A 26,817-nucleotide genomic window follows, 5' to 3' on the forward strand; every position below is an offset into this window, starting at 1 on the left:
TGCAGACTCCCTCTAGGCACGTGCCCTGCTCTGCATCTGGTGCAGAACACAGGTATCACCTGCACTGCCCTTTGGCAGGTTTCTCCCGAAATCAGCTCTCTCGGCACAACATCCCCAATTTGGCTCGATGAGAAGCCTCCCGCAGAGCGCCCCAGCCACGTTTGAGAGGACCAGCAGTTATCCCTGTGCTGCGCAGCAAGGCCAGGGAGTTAGGAACTCCAGCTCCTACAACCTGGCACACGCTCTGGGCATCCATCCCTCCAGCTCCTCCTTGCCCAGGTCTGAACTGCAGTGACTTCCTTTCACAGCCTCCTGCTCCCACTTGCTCCCTGGTAACCCTCACTCACCACACAGGGTGTTTGTGAGCACCTTTATTTTCCACAGCAAGCCAGCGCGCTTTGCATGTAGGCCGGAAGCTCTACCTACCACGATGTTGTGTTGGTTGGTGGTGCTCTCTCTTAAGGCCTGGAGCAGCTGGTCAATAGCGGTATAGGGGAGCCACACCATTGGGGCTGTAGCAGACAGAGGGAACTGGAGAGAAGAGGAAACCTTATGTTGCATGGTGTTCATGGCAGAAACACTCCTCCCTACTTCCAGGGTGAGCAAGAGCAAAGCAACTACAGCTGCTTCCGACACCTGCTTGTCGTACGTGTTATTAATCCCACTAAAAGGTGCTCTCTTCTCTAGGGTGGATTATTCACACTAATTTCTCCTGTAAGCACCGTTGTTCAAGTCATTCATACAGAAGAACCCCAACACGGAGCAGTGAACTGCCCCAAGGAAGTATGCTAGAATTAAACAGAGGCACCTGCTGGCAAGCTGCTGAGGGAAGAGCTGCTCTGCCACCCACACACCCTTATGCTCTATGCTCTGAGCATGGGGCAACTCACTACTTCTGCTTAGCTGTTGCTTCAGGGGAAGCAAGCAGGGAAGAAAGGAGAACTGCTGCCCAAGGAGACAAGCAGAGATGCTCCAGGGACGGTCCAACACATCCCATGCTGGAGATAAGCTCACCTCAATTCCAAAATACTGGTGACCTTTGCCGAGCACAGCATCTACATACTCCAGGACCAGATCTACGGCTTCCTCCAGCAGATCGTAATTCAGATAGAGACGCAGCAGCTCAGCGGCATCCACTTTCTGCAAGGAAAGGGGGTTGGTGTCAGCCTGGCCTTTTTTGCCAGGGAGCTCTCTCAAGGACTACTGTGATGCTTAGAGGAACTGTCCTGAGCCCCAGTAACAGGCACAAGGCATCTGGCACAGGTTTCCAGAGCTGGGGGCAGCAGGGAGACAGGAAAGGTAACATGAAGCCTGCAAGTGTCTGGCTGGGGACGTGCTTGCCAAAGCAAAGGACAGCAGCCAGGATGACCGGGGATTTTTGGCCCGAGCCAGTATGCAAGATATGCTGAGCAGCTACGCTCTCCAAATTCTCACCTTGTAGCTGTTGATGAGCCAGTTGGGCAGAGGTATTCCGTGTGCCATGAGCTTGTTGATGACGCAGCGATGGTACAGACTGTTCCGGGATGGGTAATGTTCCAGGTAGGATGACAGCAGTCGCCAGGCTTCATCTGTGGCGCTGCAAGACAACGCTTCCCCTCAGAACCCGTGCCAGCAGCATGAAGACACGCACTCCTCTTCTCCCCCATGGATGAGGACCTACCTGGACTCCTTGGTGGTAACCAGTGAGGAAAGCTGGTTTGCTGCTAGCCAGTCCCAAGCCTCTGCTTGCGCCGCTTCCCCTCCCAGCTGCAGTTTGATGCACCTTGAACACACAGAGCAGGCCCAGTGCAAACGTGACCATCTTCAGAGCACGGCCCTTTCGTCCTGCCTTGCCTCAGCTGCCAGTATCACAAAGCCACCACGCACAGGACTATTCCCAAGCAACAGCCACGTATTAACTGGCTTGGCAGGAAAAAAAGGCTATTAGAGTGGTTTCTAAGCTGCTCTAAGTGCCAAAGAGGAATTAATAACTACCCTGATGTTTGCAAGCTTTAGGGCCTGAGCCTGGGTAAGAGAGGCCCTCAACGCATCCAGCCACAGGAACAGGTCACAGCAGAGCTCCCAAATGGCTCTGCAGGCACAACACATCTTGCATAAGCATGAAAGGGCAAAGGAAAAGAGGAACCCTGAGGTCAGAGATGAGGCGTGAGAGCAAACAGCTAGCACAGAGGAGATCAGACAGAAGAGCAAGTGCTCTGCCAACCACTGTTTGAGAGCTGCTGAACGGCTTGAGCAAATCTTCTGTAAGCAGCTCACTGCATATCAACAAGAGCATGCCGTGAGCCAGCTCACCAGAAGCGTTTCCAGATGACGGCTATGCCTGGGTTGGGGTTGCCTGTGACTGTTAGGCGTCAGCCCTCCTGAGACAAGGGAGAAATCTCCCCTCCACTGCCTGCTCAGCAAGGCTTCTGTGTTTTTCCTTTTCAGGCGTCAGGAGCAAGTTGTACCCCAAAACCACTAAACCAGCAGCTGCTAAGGCTGTACACAGCTTTAGCAGCCACGGTGAGCAGACAGGTCAGGGCAGCTCTGGCTTCTGACCCTAGGGAGCTGCAAGCTGCACCCTGCAAACATCACACAGCGCAAGACTCTCCAGTCGTGCGTCACCCAAGGGAGGGGGTAGAAGCTCACTACGTACTTGAAAGTGAGTCCCTCAAAGATGGGCGTCAAGGGAAGTTTGAATGTTTGGCACAGACTGATGGCGGTGTCAAAGAGGCCAGCCCGGACCAGGAGAGCAACCGTTTCCTCGGGCGTAGAGCTGCCTGCAGGGAACGAGGACCAGGTAAGCACCTTTCCCAGTCACAGCCCCCCATGCTTACTGGGGCCTGGCCCCATGCAGTTCAGTGACAGAATTACAGTGGCACCACACCAACAGCCAAAGATAAAATACACTACAGCAGTATTTCTCATTGCACAGCTTGAGGCTTTCTTGGTGTCGGGAGCATCTCATGAGCCCAGGAGCGTTCCCCAGAGGGACTTGCACAAAGCAGCAGCGCTCCTCATTAGAGCACAGTAACACACGGCTGCATCTATGGATAAGACACCAACTGGGAGGACACAAGTAGCAACACTGAGTCCATCTTCAAATTCTGCTGCCATTCAGGCAGATGGGGAGGGGACATGTCCCATGCTGCAGACTGCCTTATAAGAGCTTGGCAGAAGCCCCCAAAAAGTGGAAGACTTAAAATTGGTTCTCATGATCTGCCTCTCCAAAGCTGCTGAAATCGGTGGCAGCATTTCACGCTAGGGAGGCCAACTGCACTGTTGGTGTCAGCTCCCGTTTTTTCCTCCGGGGTGGAACATAACTGTTGCTTCCTTGCTTGAACTACAACCGCAAGTGCTGTAACTAACAAAAGCCATGAGGGAAGATAGAGGTGGTTGCTCTGTGTCCCTCTCTTACCTGCCACAGCAGCTGTTGACAAGTCATGCTGCACCAGAGTCAGCCGGATCTGGGCCAACACACACTCCCTTTCCAGATCCTCCAGCTCCAGGATCTCGATCTGGCGTGTTGCTGTATCAGATATAAATTAACAGCTTTCAGCATTTTAAAAAGGATTCCTTTGTGCAGAATGTCTACATCCCTCTGTCATCCTAAAAAGAGTCGCACCACAGCCAAGCACTGAGGGAAGGATCAGGTTTTGCTGTCCTTCCTTGCTACCTTGAAGTGTACGCGCCGCCTTGATACAAGCCTCCCATCCCACCTCTATTAGGGATATCGACTCCCAAGTTATCTTATGTTTGGTAACAGCCGCTGTGCTGACTGCCAGGCATACGCGACAAAAGAGCTCACCAGAAGCATCGCTGTAAAAATACCTGGCCTTAAGCTTTTCTAGACTAATGTTGAGAATTACAAGCCTAGCCTGACCCCACCACCCTGTGCTTAGATAGATACACGTGCAGAGTAGAGACTTTACCAGCAGAGACTAGCTACATCAGCAGGGTTTTCAAGAGCATGAGAAACAGAAATTTTAAAGAGCTAGAAATTGCCTCGCAAAGGCTTTATATTCAAAAATTACAAGGTATTTCCACTAAATGTAAAAGCACTGACAAGATATCAAATTGCAGACAAGTGTGCACAGAGACTCCTCAGAGAATAGCTGTGAACACATCTGTTACGCAGCAGTATACTGTAACTGGCAAACACTAACACTGGGAGACTTAACTGGCTTTCAATCCCCAAAATAATTAATCTGCCAGAGATAAGAGCCGCTGTGAGCCACCTCCCAGCTCACGAGGGAGCGGCAGAGCTCCGAGGCAATGGGAAAGGCTGTGGGAACACAAGAGACGGGAAGCACCAGGACCAGGCACTTACTTGGAATGGCCGTGCACTCCCCATCGTGGCTTCTCTTCGGGGATGCTCCTGGGCGCTCATACTTTCAGGAAAAAAAACGGAAAGAGGATTTGCGCCCAGCTGGTTTCCGAAAGACAAACCACCTCAGTGCACCCCCTTCTCCCCCAACCCCAGATCTCTATTTTAATTCTTGAATTGGGTCAGAAAAGCCATACAACTACTTGGTAGTTCAGGTTACATTTGTGCAGCTCTTGCTATCAAAAACGCAGCGCAGCATTAGCTGAAGAGACTACACTCCCCTCCCCAGACAGATTTGAAACATAAGCCATGTTCCAGTAAGTCTCCTTTTCACGCATAATTTGGCTATTTGGACTCCCCCAAAAGATTTGCTTTGACTTCAGCAAAAGGAGATGTATATTTGTTTCTATGGGACTTGCGAGAGCGCAGAAATTCTTTTATGCTTTTTACAGGTTTGCTCCCCATAGAACTGAATTCCCCTCCTGCCCCTTTCCCTCTTCCGCGCCTCATCTAAGTTTCAGCCAGGAAAAGTCAGGGAGGCGTGAAAGCATGGCCTTGCAAGTCTGATACGAACAAACCACCAGCGAGTTCCCACATGCGCAAGCCCCCGCCCAAAAGCTGTCCTGGTTCCAGCCTGCTCCACACAGGGGCAATGACACCAGGGTGATAGATAGGATTGACGTTTCTGCTCAGCAGGGCAAGAAAGCGCTGCGCAGGTGACCGAGAGCACGAAAACATTGGATTGGAAAAGCCCAACACCTCTGCTCATTGCATTGGAAAGGATTTTTGGAAGCACTTTCCCAAGCGTACAGCTGCAAGTGTCCCCATAGCCAACAGCTCAGGTCAGAGGCTCAAGTGTTTCCTACCACAGCTCCAGAAGCTGGCTGCACTATCCAGGCGTATTCTGGGCGGATCAGCCGTAAGCAGTTAATAGCAGCAAGGAAACAGTTTCCTTGTTTCTGGAGCCCTCGGAGCGTCCGCACCTCCCTGCCCAGGCGCATGCCGTATTCAAACATCACCGTTCCAGCTGAGGAGAGAAAGGGAACACATCAGCCCCACCACCTTTCCCTGCTGGCAGCACAAGACCCAGGACAGGCCACCCCACAGGGGTAGGGCGAGCGGTGTCCCAAACAGGCTGGCCGTTCTGCTAAAACATGCCCATCCCGAGCCTTACCCTTGCGATAGTTGTGACGGTAGATATGGAAAGCGTACAGCAGTTCGTAGTAATTGTGGGTCATCAGGTCCACTGCTCGAGCATGAGATTCGATGATCCCCACAACCTGCGGCACACAGAGGCTCAAATAGGTCAACCGCCCCCTTTAAGAGAGCAGTTTGCCCCCCTCAACCGAGTACAGGAGGATTACCTCGTTATGGAGGTTCACATAGGGGAACTCCACCAGGTCCTGGAGCTGGGAGCGCTCACAGAGAACCACCACTAGCTGGCGCAGGCAGTCCAGCTGCCTGGGAAGAGAAAAGGACAACCATTCTGGAGGAGCTGAGCAAGAGGAACGTGAACAAACCACTCTCCAGGACGCCCAGCTTTTAAGCCACCAACATGCTGCCTTGGATGAGCTGTGTAGGCTCTTCTGGCCCAAGGAAGCAACTAGTGTCCTTTCAAACTACGATCATGTTGGAAACAAAAATCCTGAACAGCAGAGACAGAGTCTCCTCTCTGTAAAAGTCACTCAAGGCAGCAATCTCCCTGCCTCAGCACTATTTGGTAAGATTCTCTTCAGCCTCAATTTTACAACACATTCCTACTTCTCATATGAATGTCCAGGACTCCAGCTTCCAGCCATTCCTGCTCATCACACCTATCTCCACTAGCCTGAAGCTTCCTCTGTCCAATTCATTTCCCACAAGGTACTCGGCCCAAAATTCAGTCCCAAGTCTTTTCTTTAATAACTAAATTGATTGGACTCCTAAAGCTTTTCAAAATACAATGCCACCTTCAACTCTTTAGTCATTCTTTTGGCTTTTCTCTGAATTAGCTTCTAGGTTTTTTTTTTCCTCCACTCTTTTTGATAGTGCTGATCCCAGTTGAACACAGCTACTGATGTTCAGCCGATGTTACAAGATGATGTTGTACTGATGTTACAAGAATGAAGTATGCTTTTTTAAACACACTTTTGTACAAACTAAAACTGAACCTCTCAACACAGCAGTCATGTCCTGCACTAAAGTATCATCTTCCTTTCACTTTAAAGCAAAAATTGAAAGAGGAAGACACATACACAAATCTCCAACATGGGTGAATCAAAAGGCATAAAACTGTCACCTACCTGCTTGGATCTGGGTTTTGTGTTAAGGCCACATATGCTTCACTGTTATGTCCTAAATCCAAGTGGTGTTTGAAGATGCAAGTTCTCAAAGTAGCCTGAAAGCACAAAAGAGCATGAACCAGCATATTTCAAGGTAAATAAATTAAACAAACAAACAAACAAACATTACCAGCTTCCATAAGAAAGCATCAAGATGCAAAAGAAATTACGTGTACCTGACTTCTCCAGTCATCCGCTGCTTCCATTATAGCCAGGGTAGCCAGCTGGATGACCAGTTCTGGTAAACCAACCATGTCCAATAAGCGCAGAACCTGAGGATGACAATATTCTAGTGTTGGTTACAGCAGTAGTGAAGAACTGGTGAGGCTGGGGAGGGTTTATTTTGTTTTTAAGAACTACTCCAGCCCCCACTAACCATAAGAGCAGTCAAAAGATTTTGCCAATGTTTCTAAGTGATTAGATTGAAAGAGGAAAGATTTTGGTAAATCACAGATGTCTGAACCAAGTCCCAGCACAACAGGCCCAGGCTATGAGTTTTCTGAAGGATTTCACCTCTGCAGGAGTGCGAGTTTTCTGACTGCTTTAACATTAACGGCTACAGTAAAACCCTGTAACAGACATGTAAACAATTCTGTCCCCAAGCATGCACACAACTGTATCAGAGAGATAAGTGCCATCTCCAAGGGCACCTGACAACTCTTGTATTTTATGTATTTTAAATCCAGGGAATCCTTTACAGTAGGTCCAGGCCCTAGCTTGCAGCCTGTCTGAACCACGCTATCATGTGAGAAGAAAGATTCTATCTCAGTTTAAAGCCATTAAGTGTAATTTTCCTCAAAGCTTAACCACCTTCATCTTACATCTGGTCTGGACATGCCTAGCTTCTACTTCCAGCAGCGACATCTCATCCTGCCTTTTTCTGCTGGATCAAAGTCCTCTGCTATTAGGAAACTAATAGGAGGAAAGCACATAGTATTAGGTACTCGTACTAGTTACTACTAGTTAGCTAGTACATTCTAGTCACGTCTTCGCCATCCCCCAAAGAAACTACATAGACTACTATGAAGTTTCCCAACAAAATATGTTTAAATCTCAAGTCATTTCCCCTGAAAGGTGAGGATTGAGTAGGAAGTCTCTCTCCAAACAGTATCTTTGTGGGATGACTCGGTGCTGACCTGCTTGGTCGGGACCGCGTATTTTGGATTGGCTCAGCCGTACCTTGTTGTAGTACTGCAGACGTGGAGTGGAGACCATCTCACCTTCCTCAGCTTGGATCAGCCTGTCCAAGAACTCTTCTCTTCCCACCTCTGATGCAGCTTGACAGAAACAGTCCAAAGCCTAGAATAACACCAGAAAGCAGCTCACATGTGCCCCTGGGGGCCTGACTCAGTCCGACATATTGGTGAGAGGACAGCGCTGTCCAGTCTAGCCCCAACACGTGGGATCTGCTGGCCCCAAGCTAACAACTTCCCTAGGAGCAAATCCCACTGTTCCCCTCCAGGCCTGTTCTTTGCCCAAAGGAGGTAGAGTTCAACGGATCGATGTTTCTGACTCACAAAGAAGTTGCGAAGAACTGAGGAGAAAAAAGAAGCTGAAGAGACAAGGCTTGCTGTCATTTCTGCAGTCCCTCCTGCACTCTCCAGGTTCTGGTAGCTCCTAAACGATTTGTTCAGGATTGGGTCCATCCTCATGCCCGTTCTGCTGTGAGCCCTGTTCTGCACGCTCATCACCCCAGCATCGTCAACACAAAGACATGTACTCTCTCATTCACCCTAGGTTATGCAGCTAGCACAGGCCCTGGTGCCCAGGCCGTATCCTCCCCACCTGTACCTCGTTCAAGCTTTAGCTCTCAGCTGCTCTATTCAGCAGTCCAGAAGCCCAACAAGGTGGATGACAGGCTGCGAACATATTGTAGGCAGGGGACCGTCCCCAGCACTCTTACCTATGTGTCCTTAGGCAAGCGCAAGCACTGTGCGTGTGCACGGTGAAAATCGTCTTTCCCCGCACCATGAACGCTGTCAGCATGAGCTGCTGCGGGGACACTGATTCATGCAAAACCCTCCCAAGGGGGAGCGTTGCAGCCCCAGATCCTGGAGGGGAGGCAATGCTGGAAGGAGAACAGTATCTTACCTTGTGCCCCTCACCCATGACAAGGTAGCATCTGCCCATCATGAAGCAGCAGGAGCCCATGTTCACGTGGCACCACGGCTGCAGCAAGCGAATGTACTCCTGCGGGAAGGAACAAGAGTTGTTATGCAGGTCAGCACACGCCTGTGAGCCGCAGGCACCCAGTACCAGAGGAAAGAATGGAGGTTTAGGTCTCTAACCCCAAAGCACGATTTTGGTGGCACCTTTAGCTGCAGTGTTCACAGAAATCCAGGTTGAGGGCTAGTTTCCCCGACCTCAAAGTCTCTTTGGTACACAGATGGGGGGAGAACTCCCACACGCTCCTAGTAAACAACCTGTCTTGATCAGCTCCAGCGTCTGTACAAAAGACGCCAGAAACAGCACCCGATATCCCCGCAAATCAGACACAATGCTCTCTAAAGCTGCTACGCACCTGCTGTAGGGAACCATAAAGGAACTATTACATTGGTGCGCACAGAGCACGAAGGAGAGTGTGCATGCGTGAAGGCACCAGGAGAGTAGGCAGAGCAGGCATTAAGAGTGTGCGGCAGGGCAGGAGACTGAGACCAGCCGTGGCATCCAGGGTAGAGCATGGATTCCAGCACCGACTGACAGGCATCAGGTGGAGTGCTGATGACACTAAGGACACACCGTGGATAAGGCCACAGCACAGACGCTGGCCAAAACCAGGGTGATACAACTCGACCTGGCCCTGTGCTGCCTTTGGCAAAGAATACAAAGGCTACAAAACATCATCACCGATTAAAAAGAAGGTGGAAGACATGATGAAGACGCAATAGCTGGCATCCTTTCTCTTCCATGGCTCAGAAGAGATTCTGGCCAGACCCCTGGGATGCTTGTCTTGGTGTGCACAAGCATAAAAGAATGTGCAAGCGAAATCAGTGAAGGAATGAGTATCAGTGAGTGACAGCAGTTTTGTTTAAAGAACAGATTCCACAATGCTATACTAGCTACCGACACAGCTATGTTAGCTGCCGCAGTACCTTCTTCTGAAGGGCTACAAGGGAGCAAACCCAACAGCACCACAGGTTTCCCTGGGAGAGCGGTGTTTGCTCTTCTTATTGAAGAGCGATGGGCCAGCCCCACTAGCAAGACATGGCGACTCAGAGGGAAGGGACGTGCAAGAGCCAGGGCCCATCAGTAAAACGTGTAAACGCAATGCCGCCAGCACATACGCCTTGCCTACCCCAGTCACAGCTCCGCCAAAACCCACGTGGCAATGTGTCCTCTGAGCCTGGATTCACTGCTCAAATTAGCCAGCGACAAGAGATAAAACCCACCCCAGACTTGCTCAACAGCTTGTTGTACAGAATAAGCAGCAAGGGAGGCTTGGCACTCTTCCCAGGCCAGTGCGTTGGTCACTGTCCCTTCTCTGCACCTGCCTCTTACTCGCAGGATGCTTCCTGTGTCTCCACCTCTATTTGGGTCAGCGTGTTCGCATTCACAGGCAAATCTGGTGTTAGCTCACTGAGGTCAATGCACTTAATCCAAGTTTACGTGACCGACTGGGATCAGGAAGCATAACAGAAGGTAGCAGGGGAGGAGGAAGAGCCCGCTCCTGCAGAGAAAAAAGCCTCTCGCATCTCTTCGAGGCAGGACGCAAGTGAGACAAAAGCACTGCAAGGAAATTCAAAGTGTGCTTGTGCCATGAGAGACTGTAGCACTGTGCACAGATGCCAAGAGGCAGAATGACATTGTCCAAACCATCTCGGCATTTCCTGGCTCAGAAGCTTTGCAGATTTGACGTTCTTGTCAGCAACAACATGAACAAAAAAGAAAGTAATTCAGCCCCCAGGTGTAAGGGGCTGTGAGAACAGAAGTCCTGATAAAACATATAGGAAAAAAACATCTCATTAATAACACCCTGTCTAGTCTTGAACACATCAAGGACTGCTGTCAGTAGGGGAATGAAATTGTGTCACATGGCACTGCAGACAAGAAATCACACAGTTCAGAATTAGAGCACAAGCAGCTACAATTACCAAGCCTCTAAAGAGCATGGGAAGAGACAGCGCAAGAAATAATGTCCTGAAATATAACAGCCTGTGCAGACACCTGAAAATAAGCAGTTCACTCATATCGCTACCAAGACATCAAAAAGCATAGCCAGTGATGGAAAGATCGATGGACATTTCTTACGCCACATTTTACTCGTAAGGACATTTGAGATATAAACGAGCCCTCCTGAAATTGTATTTCTGCTGCTAGACTGAAGATAGTCTCCTGAATGCCCGATCTTGAGGCCAATATGCTTGCAATTGTACCACAGAAAGGGTTACGGGGTACACCAGCAGCTAACAGGCGATTAGGTTACAGGTTTGCTAGGATACTTCAACAGGCTCACAAACAAGTTACTTGCCCACAGTTTCATACTATCAGACAAGTCCTGGGAGACTGAACTTCTCCATAAAAAGGGTATATAATAATCCTGAGCATTTCTGTCTGGACACTGTTGAAAACACCATAGAGCAGATCATCTTAAATTAACCTGGAACAAACTCATTGCTGCATTTTCCAGGTATGAGACACTTAACAAAAAGCCTTTCCGTTAGTAGAGGTTGAGGTGGACACTGAAGGGAAAGAGATGGCTGCACAAGGAAGATGGAAGATATTTGCTACCTCACATTTGTTTACTGTGCTGATATTGCACCGGCTATGACATAAGACAAAGATTTCCGATAGCTCTCCAAAAGAGCTGTTCCTTATGAACAATTTCATCTGCTGGGCACACTTCCAGCCCATCATCTCCAGAAGGAGAAATAAGAGCAGAGGGCTTGGGAAGATTAGCTCACGTGTGAGCTCAGAGAACAGCAACCACGGGAAAGCAGAACGAACTCCGACGACTGCAAAGATGCGGTCTTGGGTAGACAAAAGCGGCAGCTGATGCAACAGTGTCTGTGTGCAAGGGAAACGGTAAAGTTACTCCTAGGAAAACTGCGTGTGCACAATGCTAAAAGACTATTCTTCAGCAACACCATGCCTTCGTGGACCCTTGCTGACTCTGGGGCATGTTTGCATGCCAAGCCGCTCCTGGCCCCAGGAGCGCTTTCCCAGCTGTGCAAAGTAAGGCATTTGGCATTTTCTAGAGCTTCATTGCCCAAGCATTGTTAGAGAGAGACAGAACGAAGCACTCACCTGCAGCTGGGTGTACTGACAGCTCCCCATCAAACACTCTGGAAAGAGGAAGCCAGGATTGCTGGGCCACCTGAGCAGAGGTTAAGGAACAGAGTGGAATCCAGTCTGGAGAGCTTGAAGCAATAGTCTGAAACTCTGTGTGCCTCTCACTTTGTGGGGGGAAAGGAGAGAAGATTAAGCTGCTCTTTACACAACTCATTATTCTGTAATAAGTTTTATCCATATTAGAGCAAAACCATTAGTATATCTAATCCACAACTACCCAAATCCTGTTACCCCTCCAAATCTCCCAGCATCACTCCTTGCCAGGACAAGTTTCTAGAACTCAGGGGCTTAAAGTCAGAAATTCAAATCCATTCTTGTGCACCTAAACAGGACGGATTCTGTGAAACCTTCAATACCCACAAATCCCACAAACACAAACAACGGCCACTTGTTCAGGAGACTTGTTTTGGAGATTTGGGTTTGGAAAACGTCGCTTTTGAAACTGCACGAGGCTCTCTGGTGGAGATTGCCAACTTACTGCTCCACCACCACAAGCCTTCTACTAGTCCCAACCCTCCTCTCACAAACCTGCCAACACATTCAGCCTCACGACGTGGATGCGATGCGCAGCCTTCACACAATCTCGCAGAACTCATGCGGCAGCCCCACACAGGGGCTGCAGCACCGCCATGCTGCGCAAAAACTTCCACTGATTACAGCGCAACAAGACAGAACACCTTGCCGTGGGTTTACAGCCAAGGATACAGGAGCGGCAGAAAGTCAGCCACTATTGCGGTAATAAGATGGGGCCAATTCAAACTTGTTTCAGCCAGAGAGGTGTTCGGTTGCGAGAAGAGTCGAGATATGATGTGCTTTCTGGCCACTTCCTGGAAGAACAGCTCCACAATCGTTTGAGGGCTGGATACTAAAACATAAGTTAAAGAAGCACTGAGAACAGGGCCCACGGCAGATTTTCCACTTTCTACATCAAGCTGCTCTGCTGGGCTCATCAGCCCAAACATCACCGATTAAGTCGCAACAAAACAAAAAGCACATTCGATACTCCAATTTGTTGGTTTGGCATTCCTCTTGACATCTGCTGGTTAAGTCGGAGGCAGTAGCAGGAGATCAAAGAGCCACACACTGCAATGTTTATTAACTGCAACTCAATTATAATATGAAAAAAAAAAAAAAGAGCTGAGCTTTCTCTCCGATTGTGCTATTAGCAATCCGTCTGTAGCTTTCCAACGCTACCGAATGTTTTGCAGGGCAGAGCTGAGGGAGTGCTGACTTTGCTATCTGGCTCTCTTCAAATGCCTCCCTTCTCATTCCAGTCCCCCAAGCAGTCCCATTTGGCCAATCTCTCAGTAGTTGTTTTCAACGCCTCTCCCCAAGCTGCCACCTCCTTTACATCCTTCCCCACGTTTTACATATTTTTTCCCGAAGCACGGCAGCCAGGCAGGACTTTCCTCGTGAACGGGCCAAGAAATAACCCACGACACTGGCACACACAAAGGATATTTTCAATTTCCCTTTAATGCACTGGCATTTGCTTTGAGGCAACTGCCTCTTGAACTGAGGCTTTCATGGAGAGTTCAGACTCTGAAGATCTCAGCCCAGTCACAAAGAGCACAAATCGCCCAGGCCTGCCAGTAAGGGGAGGCAATTCCTCCCAAACTCACAGCCCTTCACACGTGGCACCGCTGCCTCTGTTTGTAACCGAGCTTCCCACGTATTTTGTTCAGCTCCTTCTAAAATGTCTCAGCTCTGAAGTTTCATACAAACTACTTCCAGCAGGGTCACCCCTGCGCATTTTCCTCATACCCTGCTCATCACCTCCTCCTGTAACCATTTCAAGGAATGCACTCCCCTACTTAAGTTGCTTCATATCGTCCCCCATTAGGATCTTTTTCCCCCAAGACAGGGATGAAAGCCTGTATCTCTGTCTAGGGTTTGCAGCAAGACTTCTAAAATATGAATGAATTATCAGCTGCCATTTCCCACTTGTGTGTTGCTCACAGCTGATAGCTTACATCTTAAACTGTCTAAATGGTGACTTGTTAGAAGAACAAAACATGTTCTTGGAAAGTATTCTTACATATTCTCCCTTCCCTGAGCTGCTGCTTCTGCTCACTGTTGGATAAAGGCTAGCAAGCAGGACAGACCCGGTACGACCTGCTACAGTCACTGGAACGTACATGAGCAACAGGTGAACTCGGCTGATGCTACTGGGCCCAGAATTAATACCACTCAGCTGAGCGAGGCCTTCCCATCCTGTGTCAGGTGACTCAGGCTGAGAACAAGACCCATGTCTCTGGGATAAAAGGTCCAACATGGCAGATTTTTTTCTTTTTTTTTTTTTTGGTGGACAGCATGACAAACAGCTCCATGCAAAGGGGGGTTGTTCAAACACACCATCCCTCAGCTCACTGCATTAAGCATTTTCCTTGGGTGGCAAAGATGCAGGAGACGACAGCATCCTGATGAGTAAAAACCCCTGCAACTCCAGCACACTGCTGGGGGATACACACTTCACCAAAAGGCAAAGTTCTTTACGGATGTTCGGAACAGGTTTTCTATGCAGCTGGAAAATTACACACAACCACTTCACTAAATGAACATTGCTAGGATTGCAAAATCCAGCAGGCACAGCACAGAAATTGCCGTACTAAAGGGGCTAAACCATCACCCTCAGCCATAGGTGGAGCAATCAACTTCCTCTGGAAAGAAAGGCCTGATTTAGAGAGAAGGTGGTCAAGCTCCAAAATCAGGAATCCCCCCAAATCAGACTCTTCTGAAAGATTCGACTATCAAGCTTAAAGAAGTATAAATAACAAAAATTGAGAGCTGATGAACTGTGGACCTATCTTACCTAGTTTATGAGGTGTCATGGCGGTGGTGTCTGCTAACTCCAATACGGACAGGTGCTGCAGATTAGATTCCCTAGAGAAGAAAAAGCCAGCAGTGAAAAGACAACAAAAGGCACCCCCTGCTTTAAGCGTACTCATTGCTCAACTCCAATCACTCCTACCACTGGAAAAGGCAACGGTGCACGGAGCACTGACCCCTCATGCCACAGAATTAGCATAAGTGTAAGGAGTCAACTCAAACATAGAAAAAAAAAGAAAAAACAACCCCAAAACAGCACGGCCTGACTCCTACAGTGAGATTCCCAGAGCAACCACCACCTTCTCATACTGGTAAGGGCATTTCAGGAGGATTTAGCAGAAACCCACATCAATCAGAGACAGAGCGGAAAGGTAGAGACTTACAGTGTGTCAACTGGGACGTCCGATGCGAGGCACTGGCTTGCCCACCTGATCAGATAGTACGACAGGAGCAGAGGAGAGGTGCGGTGCAGCAGGTCCTGCTGAGACTGGAACAGCTGTCCCCCTCCCATAACCATCTGCAAGGAAACCACAGAGGTTGGCACACCAAGAGGCCAAGCCCAGAGAGCAACAGCAAGACGAGGACAATCGGCAAGTTTGGTATCAGGCCCAACTCATTCCTCCTGCTAACGTGAAGGTGGCCAACAGCCTGGCGGTCAACCAGACCCACTCAGACCAACAGCGATACTCCTGCATGTACCAGAACAACCCAGACACAAATTACAGTGTCACCTTAGTACTAGGGGATGAACAAACTCTTCTGGTGGCCCAGACCACATGGGGAAAGTTGAACAAGCAAAGCTACGGGCATAAGGACCGCTTCTCTACACTACAAACACCAGCACCACACTTGGTGCGCCTGCTGATATCAGGGACACCAGCAACGAGGGGCTTTGCACTGTTGCGACAATGCTGCTTAGAGGGAAAACAGCTTTGCTGCAGAGACCATCTCCCAGCCTAGCTCTGCTGTCCAGGGACTGCATTTCTTCATGCTCCAGTCAGAAGCAGCATGGCCAGGGGACGTGGAAAGGAAAGCAATCCACACTTGTGAAGGACACAGGCATGTCAAAGAGGGAAAACAGCAGTTCCTAACCAAGCGAGCAGCACAGGTCACATGCCTTACTGGTCTGTGAGAAAGCCTGGCTCCAGAAGGACACCTTGCAACATGCTCTAGGTGCTACCAGGGTGACCTTATCCAGGAAGAAGGAGATTTCTTTTAAATCAAGAAACTAAAGCATTAATGATTCCAAGTAAATAATATTGGTTTAAACAATGCTCCCCTTGCCTGGGGACCTGTTCCCATCCCTTGTGTTCCACTCGAACCATCAGCACAATCGCTTGTGCAGCCACACAGCCAACAGGATCAACCTAGACCAGTCCACCACAATCACAAACACAGCTGCCACCACAGCGGCTGCTTACACTGGCTGAAGCAGCCCTCACAGAGAAGGTGAGATCACAGCTTTTGGGTAAATGCCACTGCCACGATACAAAGGTGCTGTGCACCGTGCTGCCAGAGAACAAGGCCACAGTCATCAGGTTGGGCGTTCTAGGCTGCACAGTGGTGGTGGGAGTGATGGAGAATAGATGGAAGAACTGTATGTGCCCAGGCAGCACTATTTTGAATCGGAGGCTAGAAATGATGTCCTCCTCCCACAGAGGGGAGCAAAGAAAGTTTTGCTTTCTATTTCCTGGGTACTCAGTATAGAAACAGGGAGTTAGGGTGTGTCAGCAGCGCACTGCTTTACTTAGGATGGCAGAAGTCACTGGATAAGAAGAACAGGGCTTGCGAAAGCCTGCTGCTAGTTCCAACAGCCTCCAGCGTTTTGTCAGAGGAGACACAGCTCAGAATCTGGCATCAGTCAAACTCCAGATCCAGAAAGTTCAAAGCACCGAGAGCGCGCTCAGTAGCTTCAAGGGCTATACTCACAGGATCTCCAAGCCGCAGTAACAGCTGCTGGAGGATCAACAGGTCCCGACAGATCAGGAAACGGATTGTGGCAATCTTACACACCCCCCAGCAAACCACGTTGACTGCAGTACCACTACCATACAGCTGGGTGAGGTTCATGCGCATATTTAGAGGCTGAGCTGAAAGACAAAATTACTGGGATAAGGTAGGAACCAGATCAACAAGAATCCTTGCAGAGCAGCTGCCGCTTTCCTAGGTTGAACATACTGCTCTAGAGCTTTCACCTCTTTCCATGTCAGTGTCCGTCTCATAGTCCATTTCTCGGATAAGGACTCCTATGGCATGGATCGGGTTTCTGATCTCCTGCAATTTGCTGTGAATGTCCTCCATCACATTTTCTCTGCAAAGACAAAGAATTAATTGACAACGAGACATTTGAACTCAAGAGGGTTCTTCGTCCTCCCTTAGTGATCCTCTCCGGAAGGGAGGGTATCTGATCAGCTTGGACATTCCTGAAGGGAATCCTCTTCTGGCTTTGAGTTTTATTACAGTGCTTGCAGGGACCAGTCTATTTATTCCACTCCCCCAGGCTACCAGGAAATAACAGTCAGATAGCTGGCATTCCATAGGGTAATGATTTCAGGAGGAGGTTAGCACACTAACCACAGGGCACGACCAAGGCTCTGACCTCTAGTTAGTGTCCGCAGGCACTTGCTTTCACACTGCAAAGAGGATCACCTAGCCAGAACTCAGCTCTCCTGCTTCGCACCTCCCCCCAGAACAGCTAAAATTTCTGCTCAGGAGGGCCCAGGCAACAGCAAGGGGGGTCTGGAAGGAAAACCCCACTAGTGACACCAACGTCCACGTTCCCCTATCTCGGAGAGGGCCTGGAGAAGTCTCCTGCAGTGCAGGAAAAGTCCACACATGCCCAAATGCATTTTGACCCCAATCAAAGACTGCTCCAGGCAGTCTCTGCTCAGGCATTCCTACCTCTTCACGGGGGAGTTTATGTAAAATATCTCCTTACGTGTCATTAGCTATCAAGTCCTCCAGGATCTGCTCTGCAGCCTTTTCTGGAGGCTGGAGGCGGGAGCAAGCCATTTCCATTATGAATGCCATTTCCATGGAAATTGATTCTCCAATCAGTCGAAGGCACTGGACAAGACAGACAACATCACGAGACATCTCCAAATCTGTAATGAAAGAATCTAACTGTACATTCACAAGAGATTTCAAAATGAAGATGGAAGGACCATTCAAAACCAAGTTAGTTCACCTCATCTCAGAAAGCTACTAGCAGCAGATTGGTCTCAGCCCTGCTTGTCAGATTGACCCTTCACTGCTAACTACAAGGCCAAATTAAAACTTAGGAGTTGGCAAAGGAAAGACTTGTGCTTTATGATTTGGAAAATAAAAAATACTAATGCAACAGTAAAACAATCAAAGTAAATCCAAAGACCTCTCTTCAGCTACAAGTTAAAAGGAAATAATTAGTACAGCGTAAGAGCAAAGAAAACCAAAAGCAAATGGCTCACATAGCTTAGTTCTAATTTATCTGTCAAGCAGGAAATACTCATATTACAGCAGTTATCCATTTGCAGCCCAACCCCTCACAGTGGAAGGGGGGTTTTCACATTCTTAGAAGTGATCTGAAAATTCACTTTTGAGGATTACAGGATCGATCACTGGCTTGCAATGCATTTTATATATATTTTTAAAGATTAAGCAACATTTTTTGTGAAGTTTGAAAGGGACAGGGCACAAACTGCTAGCCTCCTAAGAAACACCGCTCTCCAGGCCTTCAGCTTTCCTTCCAAACCTTGGAGAACTTTCTTTAGAGGCAGAAACAGCTCAACCGAAAGGATGATGGTTCTTTTTAAAAAAAAAAAAAAAAAAAAAAATCACTCAAGCATGGAAGTGGAACTTAGGTAACATTTTCCACTGCCTTTTTCTTTGTGAAACATGTGACTGCATGGCTAGCAAAGCATAGAGGGCAGTGTGGCAACAACATCAAGAACACTCCACAGCATTTACTTCCTGGAGAGAGGGAATTGCATAGTCCTTCCTCAGAGCTTCCATGAAAATATTTATGCAAAATCATTTTGCTTAAAATAAACAAATAAGTCTGCAGAGCAGCACAGTTGAACCCAGAGTGCCAGAGTACCTATAGGATTACAAGTTGCCTTCTCGTCCGTAATCTTTTATAGTTTACTCCATCAGCAAGATGAAGAGATTGGGGAATTCTATGAAACAGAACCACTCACATCAAGTCAGAATAGGTCTTAAGGATCCCAGTGGGCATCGCAAAACTGAGCAAGCGTCCAACTGAACTAACATAAAGAAGAACTCCTATAAGGGATCACCAGCTGTAGTGTGACTGGGTGTTTTTGATGGAACTGCCCGCCCTGGCCTGGGCTTGAATTCACTTGGCAGCTTTTAGAGAATCAAGCAACGATTTAGGGGATAGAAAACTGAGCTTCCAAATCCTAATCTCCCCACTAGGACTGAAGAACCTGCCAGCACACTATTGAGTTCAATCCTGGCAGATCTACCCCACCAAGAGTAGACATGAAGAAGCCACCAGTTAACATGTCCGGAGCCTGCACAGGTACTTTAGAATGCCACAAGGGCAAAGAATTACACCAATGCAGATGCCTGTCACTGAGCAACATGTGTCCTGAAATCTAGGATTCTTCCTTTTTAAGTTATCTGAAATGAGCCAAGGCAGATTTTCAGCCTTGTCACATAATTTTTTAACTCCTGGTCTGAATACTATGGCAGGTTTTGCAAAATAAAATTTACTGCAAGCACCAAAATAAGAAAATAAAGTTAGAACCCATGCAGATAATCACGGAGTCAGGAGCACTTCAAGGAGCCACTATGGAAACTCCCGCATCCCTCTGCCTAGGGCTTCCCTCACATGCATTATTTCAGAATCCAGCATTGAAAGAGCCTCTGCATCTCCTCACTTACCATCAAAGATGGCAGCGTCATCCTCAGTCAGTAGGTGCTCATTAGAGAGGAGATAGAGATGGTCCACCATGGAGCAGGGCACGAGGAAAGACAGGGACCCCTAGAAAAGGAAGGGGAAACCCATTCTTTGAGCTCCCCAAATCCATGCCTCAGTCAGAAGAACATGCTACAATTCCCTGCAGATCACTGCTTCAACTGGCCACCCAGGTCTAAGAGCCCCGAGCCACTTCTGCTTAGCCTCACCTTCTTCAGCAGGCACACCATGTTGGTATAAGGATTCAAGTGCAGCGCCAGAGGCCGTGAGAGCGCTTCTTGGTACTGAAGGCAGCAGGCATAAAACTTGGACCAGAACTCCACCTGCAGCTGCCAAAACTCTTCAGGGGAGCATTCGTATTCTGTCACACTGCTGTGGAACTGGGGGGACCAAAACAGGACTTCAGATGAGTACAGGCAGCGACCAAAGAGAAAAACCGCAGTGCTTGGACTGCGGTTTTGTCCCTCATGACCAGTGTCACACGTTTACATGGTTAAGGACTGGTAAACACCTGTTAGTTCTTTTCCCCACCGCTTTACAGACAATTTTTTTTTTCCTATGGCGGTGAATTACACAGCAAACAGCAAGGGAACAAGGCTCACAGGAACCATTTCTATACAACCCTATATAAAGAAGCACCGACGGTGTCAAAACAAAAAGCAGCATTGCAGATCCCTTTTAAAAATATCATGCAAGACAGCTGTTATAGAGGATATATGAAACTGCCTTCTTTCCATGAACTTCATAGCAATAGTCTGAACAGCCCCAAGGATGAACTGCAGGTAGGAATGCGAGCTTAGAGAATCAGGCATATGAGAGTAAAATCTGGACAAGTAGGATAAAATGGGGGAAATTCAGAGCCAAAAGGACAGTGAGTTGATTTTCAGATAGGTTTCCCTAGGTCCCCTACAGGTGCCCCAGGCTTGGACACATCTTCTGGTGTCCAAAACTATGAGCAATAGATCTGTGTGCTGCTAGCCAGCACCCAGGACAGGGGAGCTGGAATAGGCAGCACATGATGTGGGACCAGGACTCCCTGAAAAGTGTACCCAGGCAGAAGAAACAGCAGAAAATCCAGCAAGAAGAACAGATTCCAGAAAGGAAAGAGGGAATGGAAAAAAACAAGCAGGAAAGATGGAGATTTTTATATCCTTAAATAAATAAATAACTCCCTTAGAGAGGCAAAGACCAAATAAGGCCTCGGGTCACTTGTGCATCTCATTTAACTTCACTGAATCATCTAAATGATACATATAACGGATGCATGAACAAAAGATGACAGGAAAAGTCTCACCTCACTTTCCACAGCCAAGGTAACCTCTTTTTTTAACTCATCCCATGTCAGATCCAAGTGTCTCTCAGTTCCTTGAGAAAAGATCTAAAAAGCAGTAGAGCAAACTTTTACTTTCAACCAAGAGACCTGTCTCTCCAAGTTTCAGCAGCACTCAATGATGTCAAACAAACAAGACAGCACCATCCAGTGCTTTGTTGGACACACATAATAGAAAGATGGCTGGTTTCTAATGAAACGTGGAGGTACAGCCAGCTTCACTCTTCCTATGGAAATGGAGGAAGCTCCAGGCCCTCCAACAGGCAGCAGAGGCCTGTGTACTGGGGCCAAGAAAAGTGCTGCGCACCTTAACACCGGCTCTTTCTTGTACCCTCCTATGGGCTTCCACAGGAGGCCTCAGGAGAGGCTGAACGGAGAGAGCAAAAAAAAAACCCTCATACTAACCTGTAAAGCCTTCTGGATAGCTGCATTTGTGAACCGGCCGGGCATAAAGAGATACTCCAGGTAGGTTTCCTATGAAAAGAACAAGACTAATTTAAAGACAGACATATGCCAAAAGGCCAGCATTTAAAAACACTGCTTCTGGTCCTTATTCCCATTCTCAAACCCACCCCCAGATCCGTGTTTCTTTCCAGCTTCAGTTCAGAATCCCCCACCTGCTCTAACTTCTCCCCTTTCACTCCCTTTTCAGTTCCCATGACTGAACACAGCTTCCCACACACTCTGGATTCTGTTTGTGTGTTTTGACTCAAGGCTTGCTGTTAATTGACTTGAAAATTTCCTCTTCCCTCTACTTCTGGCTTAATAACCATGCTCAGTGCTTTAACACTGTGATAACAGAGGCTAAGTCTTGCCCCCTTTAATTTGGAGGAATTTTAAGAGGGTCAAAGGTCAAGACTCAGAATAAAGATATACATTGTACACTTGAATTGTCCTAATGTTCTCCTTCTGGGCAGGGAAGTTTCAATACTTCTCGTTATTTTATAGCCGGCTCACCCTGGGGTCCTGGTCATGTCGAACCGTCACTTCCTCTTCAGGTAGTGGCTGCACAAAGACCTGGTTCCACTGGCCCGCAACATTTCTGGAGGAAGGAAGAAAAAAAAACAAACAGAAACAAAACCATCAGCTTTGCATTGCAGTACTATAACACAGAGCCTCTGTGAGCAGTCACCTGAACCAAATTTGTCATTGTCACCAGTCATCACGGAATTTAAAGCAACCACAGCCCCTCAGATTTGTTAACAGAGTAACTTTGACCAAGTGACGAATGACAGGTTTAGCCAGCAGAGCCTAATCAACACGATTCCTTCATTTATATCAATGTTCTCTCCTTCACAAGTGCTCACCAAGCAACTCTTCCTCAGACTGACTGGTAGATAAATAAATAATGTAAATAAATAAATTAAAAAATAAATAAATCTACCCTCCCAGCTTTATAAAAATAAGGCTGACACTTTCACATCACTGGTCTTTTCAAAGCAAGATCTTTCTTGGAAGAGACCAGCCAGTTTTGAAGGAGCTGTCGGGAAAGTACAACCCTCCCTCCGACACTTGCAGCAGATTCCACTCACAGCAAGCCTGTCTGGCTTTCGACATTTTTCACATTCCTGCAGTTGAGCTGTAGCTTTATCATAAAGCAGGACAAAAAAAAGTCCAAGTAATCTGCACTGCAGGAAAACCCAGCTGTGCATTTGACACAAACTCCGCAAGAGGAAGAACTAGGTACCGCTGCATCTTGACGCACTTAAGTCAGTAAAGCAGTACCAGGACAGCAAAAGAGTAGAGGTGCTAGATCAGTGCTATTTTTTAATCTCCAGTCGCTCATGAAGTTACCCCCTGCCAGGCTATCAACTCCAGCAATCCAGTGCAGAAACTCACTGCTCAAAATTGATATATTTCACAACGGTTTGGTTCTCTTCGTTGTGCCACAGCGCCCAGATCTCAGCCGAGGTTAAGGCAAAATCAACAAGGGTCTCCTAGAAGATACAGCACAGATTTACTTTCTTATCATAAATACAAGTACGGCAGAGAAACATGTGTAGTTAATACTAGCAAAGCATTCCCTTGATTCATTTAACCACAGCTGGAAAAGAAAATTCTTGTTTATTCACAGCAAAATCCCTAAGTCCAGGCCTCTTTAGAGACTCTGCACCTTTCAGCAAGCAACCCTCCTTCTGTTGCCTCAGGACTTTCCGAGAGAGGCCGGGCTGAGCACTCACCTGAGAGGAGAACAGCGATGATATGTGGTCGAGGCTGTAGCGGTTACTCTCGGTGCTCACCAACTGGAAGACACAGAACTACAAACACATCTCGTAAGTTATTTGCTAAAGATACGTCAGTATCTACGCCAAGAGTCAGCACACCACAGGGAAACTTGTCTCTCCCGTCACACTTTTTGCTTCGATGCTACAGTCACCTGACACCTGATGCCAAAGCTGCCTGGCTGAGATTAAGGCCAAGCAGAACACACCATGCACTCACTCTCCTTGGCACACATGAGCGTGGACCTAACCAAGCCAACCCTCTATGCCACGCACTGACATCGGCCTTCTTGGGAAGGACACTTTAATTTCTGTCCTGAATTTGAAGGATTTCTAGCCCTCTTTTGAAAGATTGCAACAGAAAAAAAATGATGACAATACTCCTGGTTACTGCTAATGACAAGATGATGCACGCAAGTGAGGAGAGCAAGATGGAAAAAGCTCTGCATCCTCAGGCCACTTGTTGCAAACCAAGCTCTGCATGTTCTGACAAGAGTGAACACAGCATTAGAGGGACAGCAGAAGTTTGAATACCCTGGAGAACTGAAAGGGTAAGCTGTCCAACAGATGACAGCACTGTCATTTCTGTCCTGCTAAATTTATTATTCACTACATGAAGCTGGAGTTCTACAGTAGTCAACGTTTGGCAATGCACAGTGATACATTTGTACGCTCCCAGGAGCCCAACATAAATACACTTATTGGCATTTCCATGCTTTTGGCTACTTTCAGACCTTTCACTTTCCCACGGCACGAACGTGCTTTTGGGATCCTACCGGAACAGGAGGTGAACAAGTGAACTAGCACTCACAGATCATCTTAGTTCCACAGGGAATTCCACCCCCAAAGCAAGGGCACGTGTGTCTTGCAGTGCTTCAAGAGCACAAATGTTTATTCGGAAAGTAGCGTTCTCTCCAGAGGGTCAGACATGAAACTTTTCTCCATTTGGTGCCTCACGCACAAACTCAAATCCAAGGAGGAAAATGCACTTTCGGCGCAGGCCCAGAAAGACACGTTTGTAGCATACCTGCCCTCGCTTGGGTGCGTGCATATACACGCCGAGATAAAGCCCCAGTGACTGGGAGAAAGCCAGTCGCAGTCGGTGCCCGGTCCCAGCCGCAAGCCGCAGGTCCCTGCTGACTGGCATGAACTCCAGAAGGTCTGCAACCATCAGGCACATTTGATCCTGCCCAAAATAAAGGAATCAGACAAGTAGCATAGGAAAACTCCGGATTGAAGCAGATGGGCAGGTTCTCAATCTTCCCCCCTTCCCTTCCGCTACTTTCACTCTGTCCCTCTCTCACCCCCCCCCACCTTCTCCCTCATTAGTCAGATTAGCACTTGTTGCATGGAGCGGGGGCCAGCATGGTGAGGACCGCAACACACACACAAACAGAAGAGCTTCCTTGTTTCCAGAGTAGGAAGTTTTATACGCGGAAGTCACTCCTACGAAAACATGAATAAGGCAAGCCAAGACAGTGGCCGTCGAGAAACCACTCGGTGTTGAAGCTATAGCCCCTGCTTTCAGAGAACCAGGGGATTCTGGATTTGGTGGCCGTCTCTCCCTCTCCATCATCTCCCATTCCCTTCCTCTCCATTTGATCCTCAATACCGAGAGACTGGTCTCTCCCAATACCACACCAGCCTGGTTTAAGAGCTAGCACATCACCTTTGGTGCTCCTCTGAGCTGCTTTCTGAGGAGCAGCACGCGCAAAGTCTGCACAGACCTTTCCCTAAGGAGGCAAGCAAAGCATCCGTGCATGTACCTGAATCATTCTTTAGCGCTGCTTAGCTTTCCCCATCTCGCCCATGCTCTCTCCCACCGAGCACGGGCCTTGAAAGTACAGGCATGTACAACAAAGCTTCCCTCTCCCTCCCTTAACACACGCGCACATTCCAGCGCAGATGAGCCATGAAAGCAGTTGCGTCCGGTTGATTAACTTTGGCACTGATATTTGGAGCAAGTGGCATTCAGCTAGCCGAGGCTTTTATTAACTTCTTGTTGACAAGGAGCCATGTTACAGAGATGCTCTTATTACCTCTAAAACAACAGAAAATCCATTCGGCATGCTTTCTCATCCCTTGAAGTGCTCCTGCCTGCCTTCCTGAACGCTCTCGTGAGTTTGCAGATAAGCTGCTAATACTATGTTCTGCCTTATGTAAAAGGCTTTGCCGTACAGAAAACTCATCTATTTTCCAAGTAGAACTACAAACACAAGCTACGATAATCTCCACAGATTGCCCAAATCCCAGCGAGTAGAAGTTGACCAGAAGACAATTTAACACCGGATCAAATCTACGCTAACCAAGCAGCCTTCGTTTCTCAAGCCTCTAAGCGTCACCCAAGCAGCAAACAACCGGCAACGGAAGATGTTACTCCCTGAACACAGGCCTCACCCACCTTGTAGGACCACATTCTAAGTTTATGGTCCTGGCAGAGAGCAAAGAGAAAGGCATCATGATCTAGGCAGTGAACAGAGAGGCTGATCGGCAGGTCTGACGGGCCACAGTCACCTCTGAAAATACAAGTATTATTTCAAAGGATTAAAGGAAAAATCAAGGGTACTGCATAGATCCAAGACACATGGTTTCTATCACGCTGCATTTAAAATAAGGTAAAAAAAAGGCAGTGGTCTCAGACCACAAGGAAAGAGGCAAAGGACAGTGCAGCTGCGACAGTCATATACATGAGGGATACAAAACACTCATTTCTTCAGTATCGCTAAGTGCCCCTGCCCGTTCTAAGAGCGCAGATGCAGGTGGACGAGCAATGCGCTAACACAGCAGCGTTTCAGAGGCGGGCTGTGTTGCTCAGTGTCCGAGGCGCGGAGGATCCCACCCCACTGATAACGCCCAAAACCTGGATGAACGCACCTTTGAAACAACCACGACACCTTGGAGTTAAAAATCCAGATGGAAGCACTGCTATGACCAGCCCCAACCAATGCACCACTGACGGTCCAAGTCAAGGTGCTGGGGGACTTGCTCCAATTTTCGGATAACAATACAGCAGGACTTAGAATTTGTTTTTGCACTCTTAGGCACCATAACAATTACAGCCCAAAATTGAGCCCCACAGGCACACAGCATGTCTGGCATCATCTACACATAACATGAACCGATCAGCAGCGAGCTTGGCACTTCAGAACAAGGACAGCAACGTACAACCGTTGCAATCCTTAATCTGCCCTGGCTGTGAGCCATATCCTGAGTAAATCCTCAGAGCCCAATTACTAGATGTAATATATTCATAGACGTGGACACACAGAACCAGCAGGACCCCAAAAAGATGAACTAATCCAGCCCTGAAGTCCCAACTTCAGCGCCGTGCTGGATCCGGTGACCAAGTTACTTAACCTTTTTGACAAAGTATTTATAGATGCTGACTTCTTTGTATTTATCTTTGACTTCAGCTAGAAACACTAAGGGCCTCCATATGAGGGAATAATAATAATAATAATAATAAAATTTTTTTCCATTTATTTGTCACCAAACACTAACCTGATGGCAGTTGGCATCCAACCAGTAAGGAAACGCTGCACCACTGAGCTCTGTTTCAGTTCCACAATTGAAACTGTTCCTTTCAAAATAAAAAGCAATAT

At 48.0% G+C, this 26,817-nt stretch overlaps 1 protein-coding gene across 2 annotated transcripts in view; it reads right to left on the minus strand.

Moving 5' to 3' along the window:
• The window catches only part of NUP160 (nucleoporin 160), a 30,441-nt gene that overhangs the window by 907 nt on the left and 2,717 nt on the right, over positions 1 to 26,817 (minus strand). The window contains exons 4-34 of one of the 2 annotated variants that reach the window (XM_067295856.1): positions 26,717 to 26,795; positions 25,617 to 25,731; positions 24,243 to 24,401; positions 23,174 to 23,251; positions 22,833 to 22,930; positions 21,951 to 22,035; positions 21,399 to 21,467; positions 20,958 to 21,041; positions 19,873 to 20,043; positions 19,630 to 19,729; positions 17,684 to 17,849; positions 16,941 to 17,056; positions 16,675 to 16,835; positions 15,129 to 15,262; positions 14,729 to 14,799; positions 12,622 to 12,781; positions 11,872 to 11,941; positions 8,719 to 8,817; positions 7,807 to 7,926; positions 6,804 to 6,899; positions 6,589 to 6,683; positions 5,671 to 5,767; positions 5,481 to 5,586; positions 5,173 to 5,333; positions 4,310 to 4,370; positions 3,398 to 3,508; positions 2,636 to 2,759; positions 1,661 to 1,762; positions 1,435 to 1,576; positions 1,015 to 1,140; positions 427 to 531 (exon numbers count right to left, since the gene is read on the minus strand). In XM_067295856.1, the coding sequence (XP_067151957.1) occupies positions 427 to 531; positions 1,015 to 1,140; positions 1,435 to 1,576; positions 1,661 to 1,762; positions 2,636 to 2,759; positions 3,398 to 3,508; positions 4,310 to 4,370; positions 5,173 to 5,333; positions 5,481 to 5,586; positions 5,671 to 5,767; positions 6,589 to 6,683; positions 6,804 to 6,899; positions 7,807 to 7,926; positions 8,719 to 8,817; positions 11,872 to 11,941; positions 12,622 to 12,781; positions 14,729 to 14,799; positions 15,129 to 15,262; positions 16,675 to 16,835; positions 16,941 to 17,056; positions 17,684 to 17,849; positions 19,630 to 19,729; positions 19,873 to 20,043; positions 20,958 to 21,041; positions 21,399 to 21,467; positions 21,951 to 22,035; positions 22,833 to 22,930; positions 23,174 to 23,251; positions 24,243 to 24,401; positions 25,617 to 25,731; positions 26,717 to 26,795 (3,461 nt within the window). Of the gene's footprint in view, positions 1 to 426; positions 532 to 1,014; positions 1,141 to 1,434; positions 1,577 to 1,660; positions 1,763 to 2,635; positions 2,760 to 3,397; positions 3,509 to 4,309; positions 4,371 to 5,172; positions 5,334 to 5,480; positions 5,587 to 5,670; positions 5,768 to 6,588; positions 6,684 to 6,803; positions 6,900 to 7,806; positions 7,927 to 8,718; positions 8,818 to 11,871; positions 11,942 to 12,621; positions 12,782 to 14,728; positions 14,800 to 15,128; positions 15,263 to 16,674; positions 16,836 to 16,940; positions 17,057 to 17,683; positions 17,850 to 19,629; positions 19,730 to 19,872; positions 20,044 to 20,957; positions 21,042 to 21,398; positions 21,468 to 21,950; positions 22,036 to 22,832; positions 22,931 to 23,173; positions 23,252 to 24,242; positions 24,402 to 25,616; positions 25,732 to 26,716; positions 26,796 to 26,817 lie in introns of those variants that run through there. The other variant, XM_067295857.1, reaches the window with a different exon arrangement.

The sequence above is a fragment of the Apteryx mantelli genome, chromosome 4, assembly GCF_036417845.1.
Source record: "Apteryx mantelli isolate bAptMan1 chromosome 4, bAptMan1.hap1, whole genome shotgun sequence".
Taxonomy (NCBI): Eukaryota; Metazoa; Chordata; class Aves; order Apterygiformes; family Apterygidae; genus Apteryx; species Apteryx mantelli.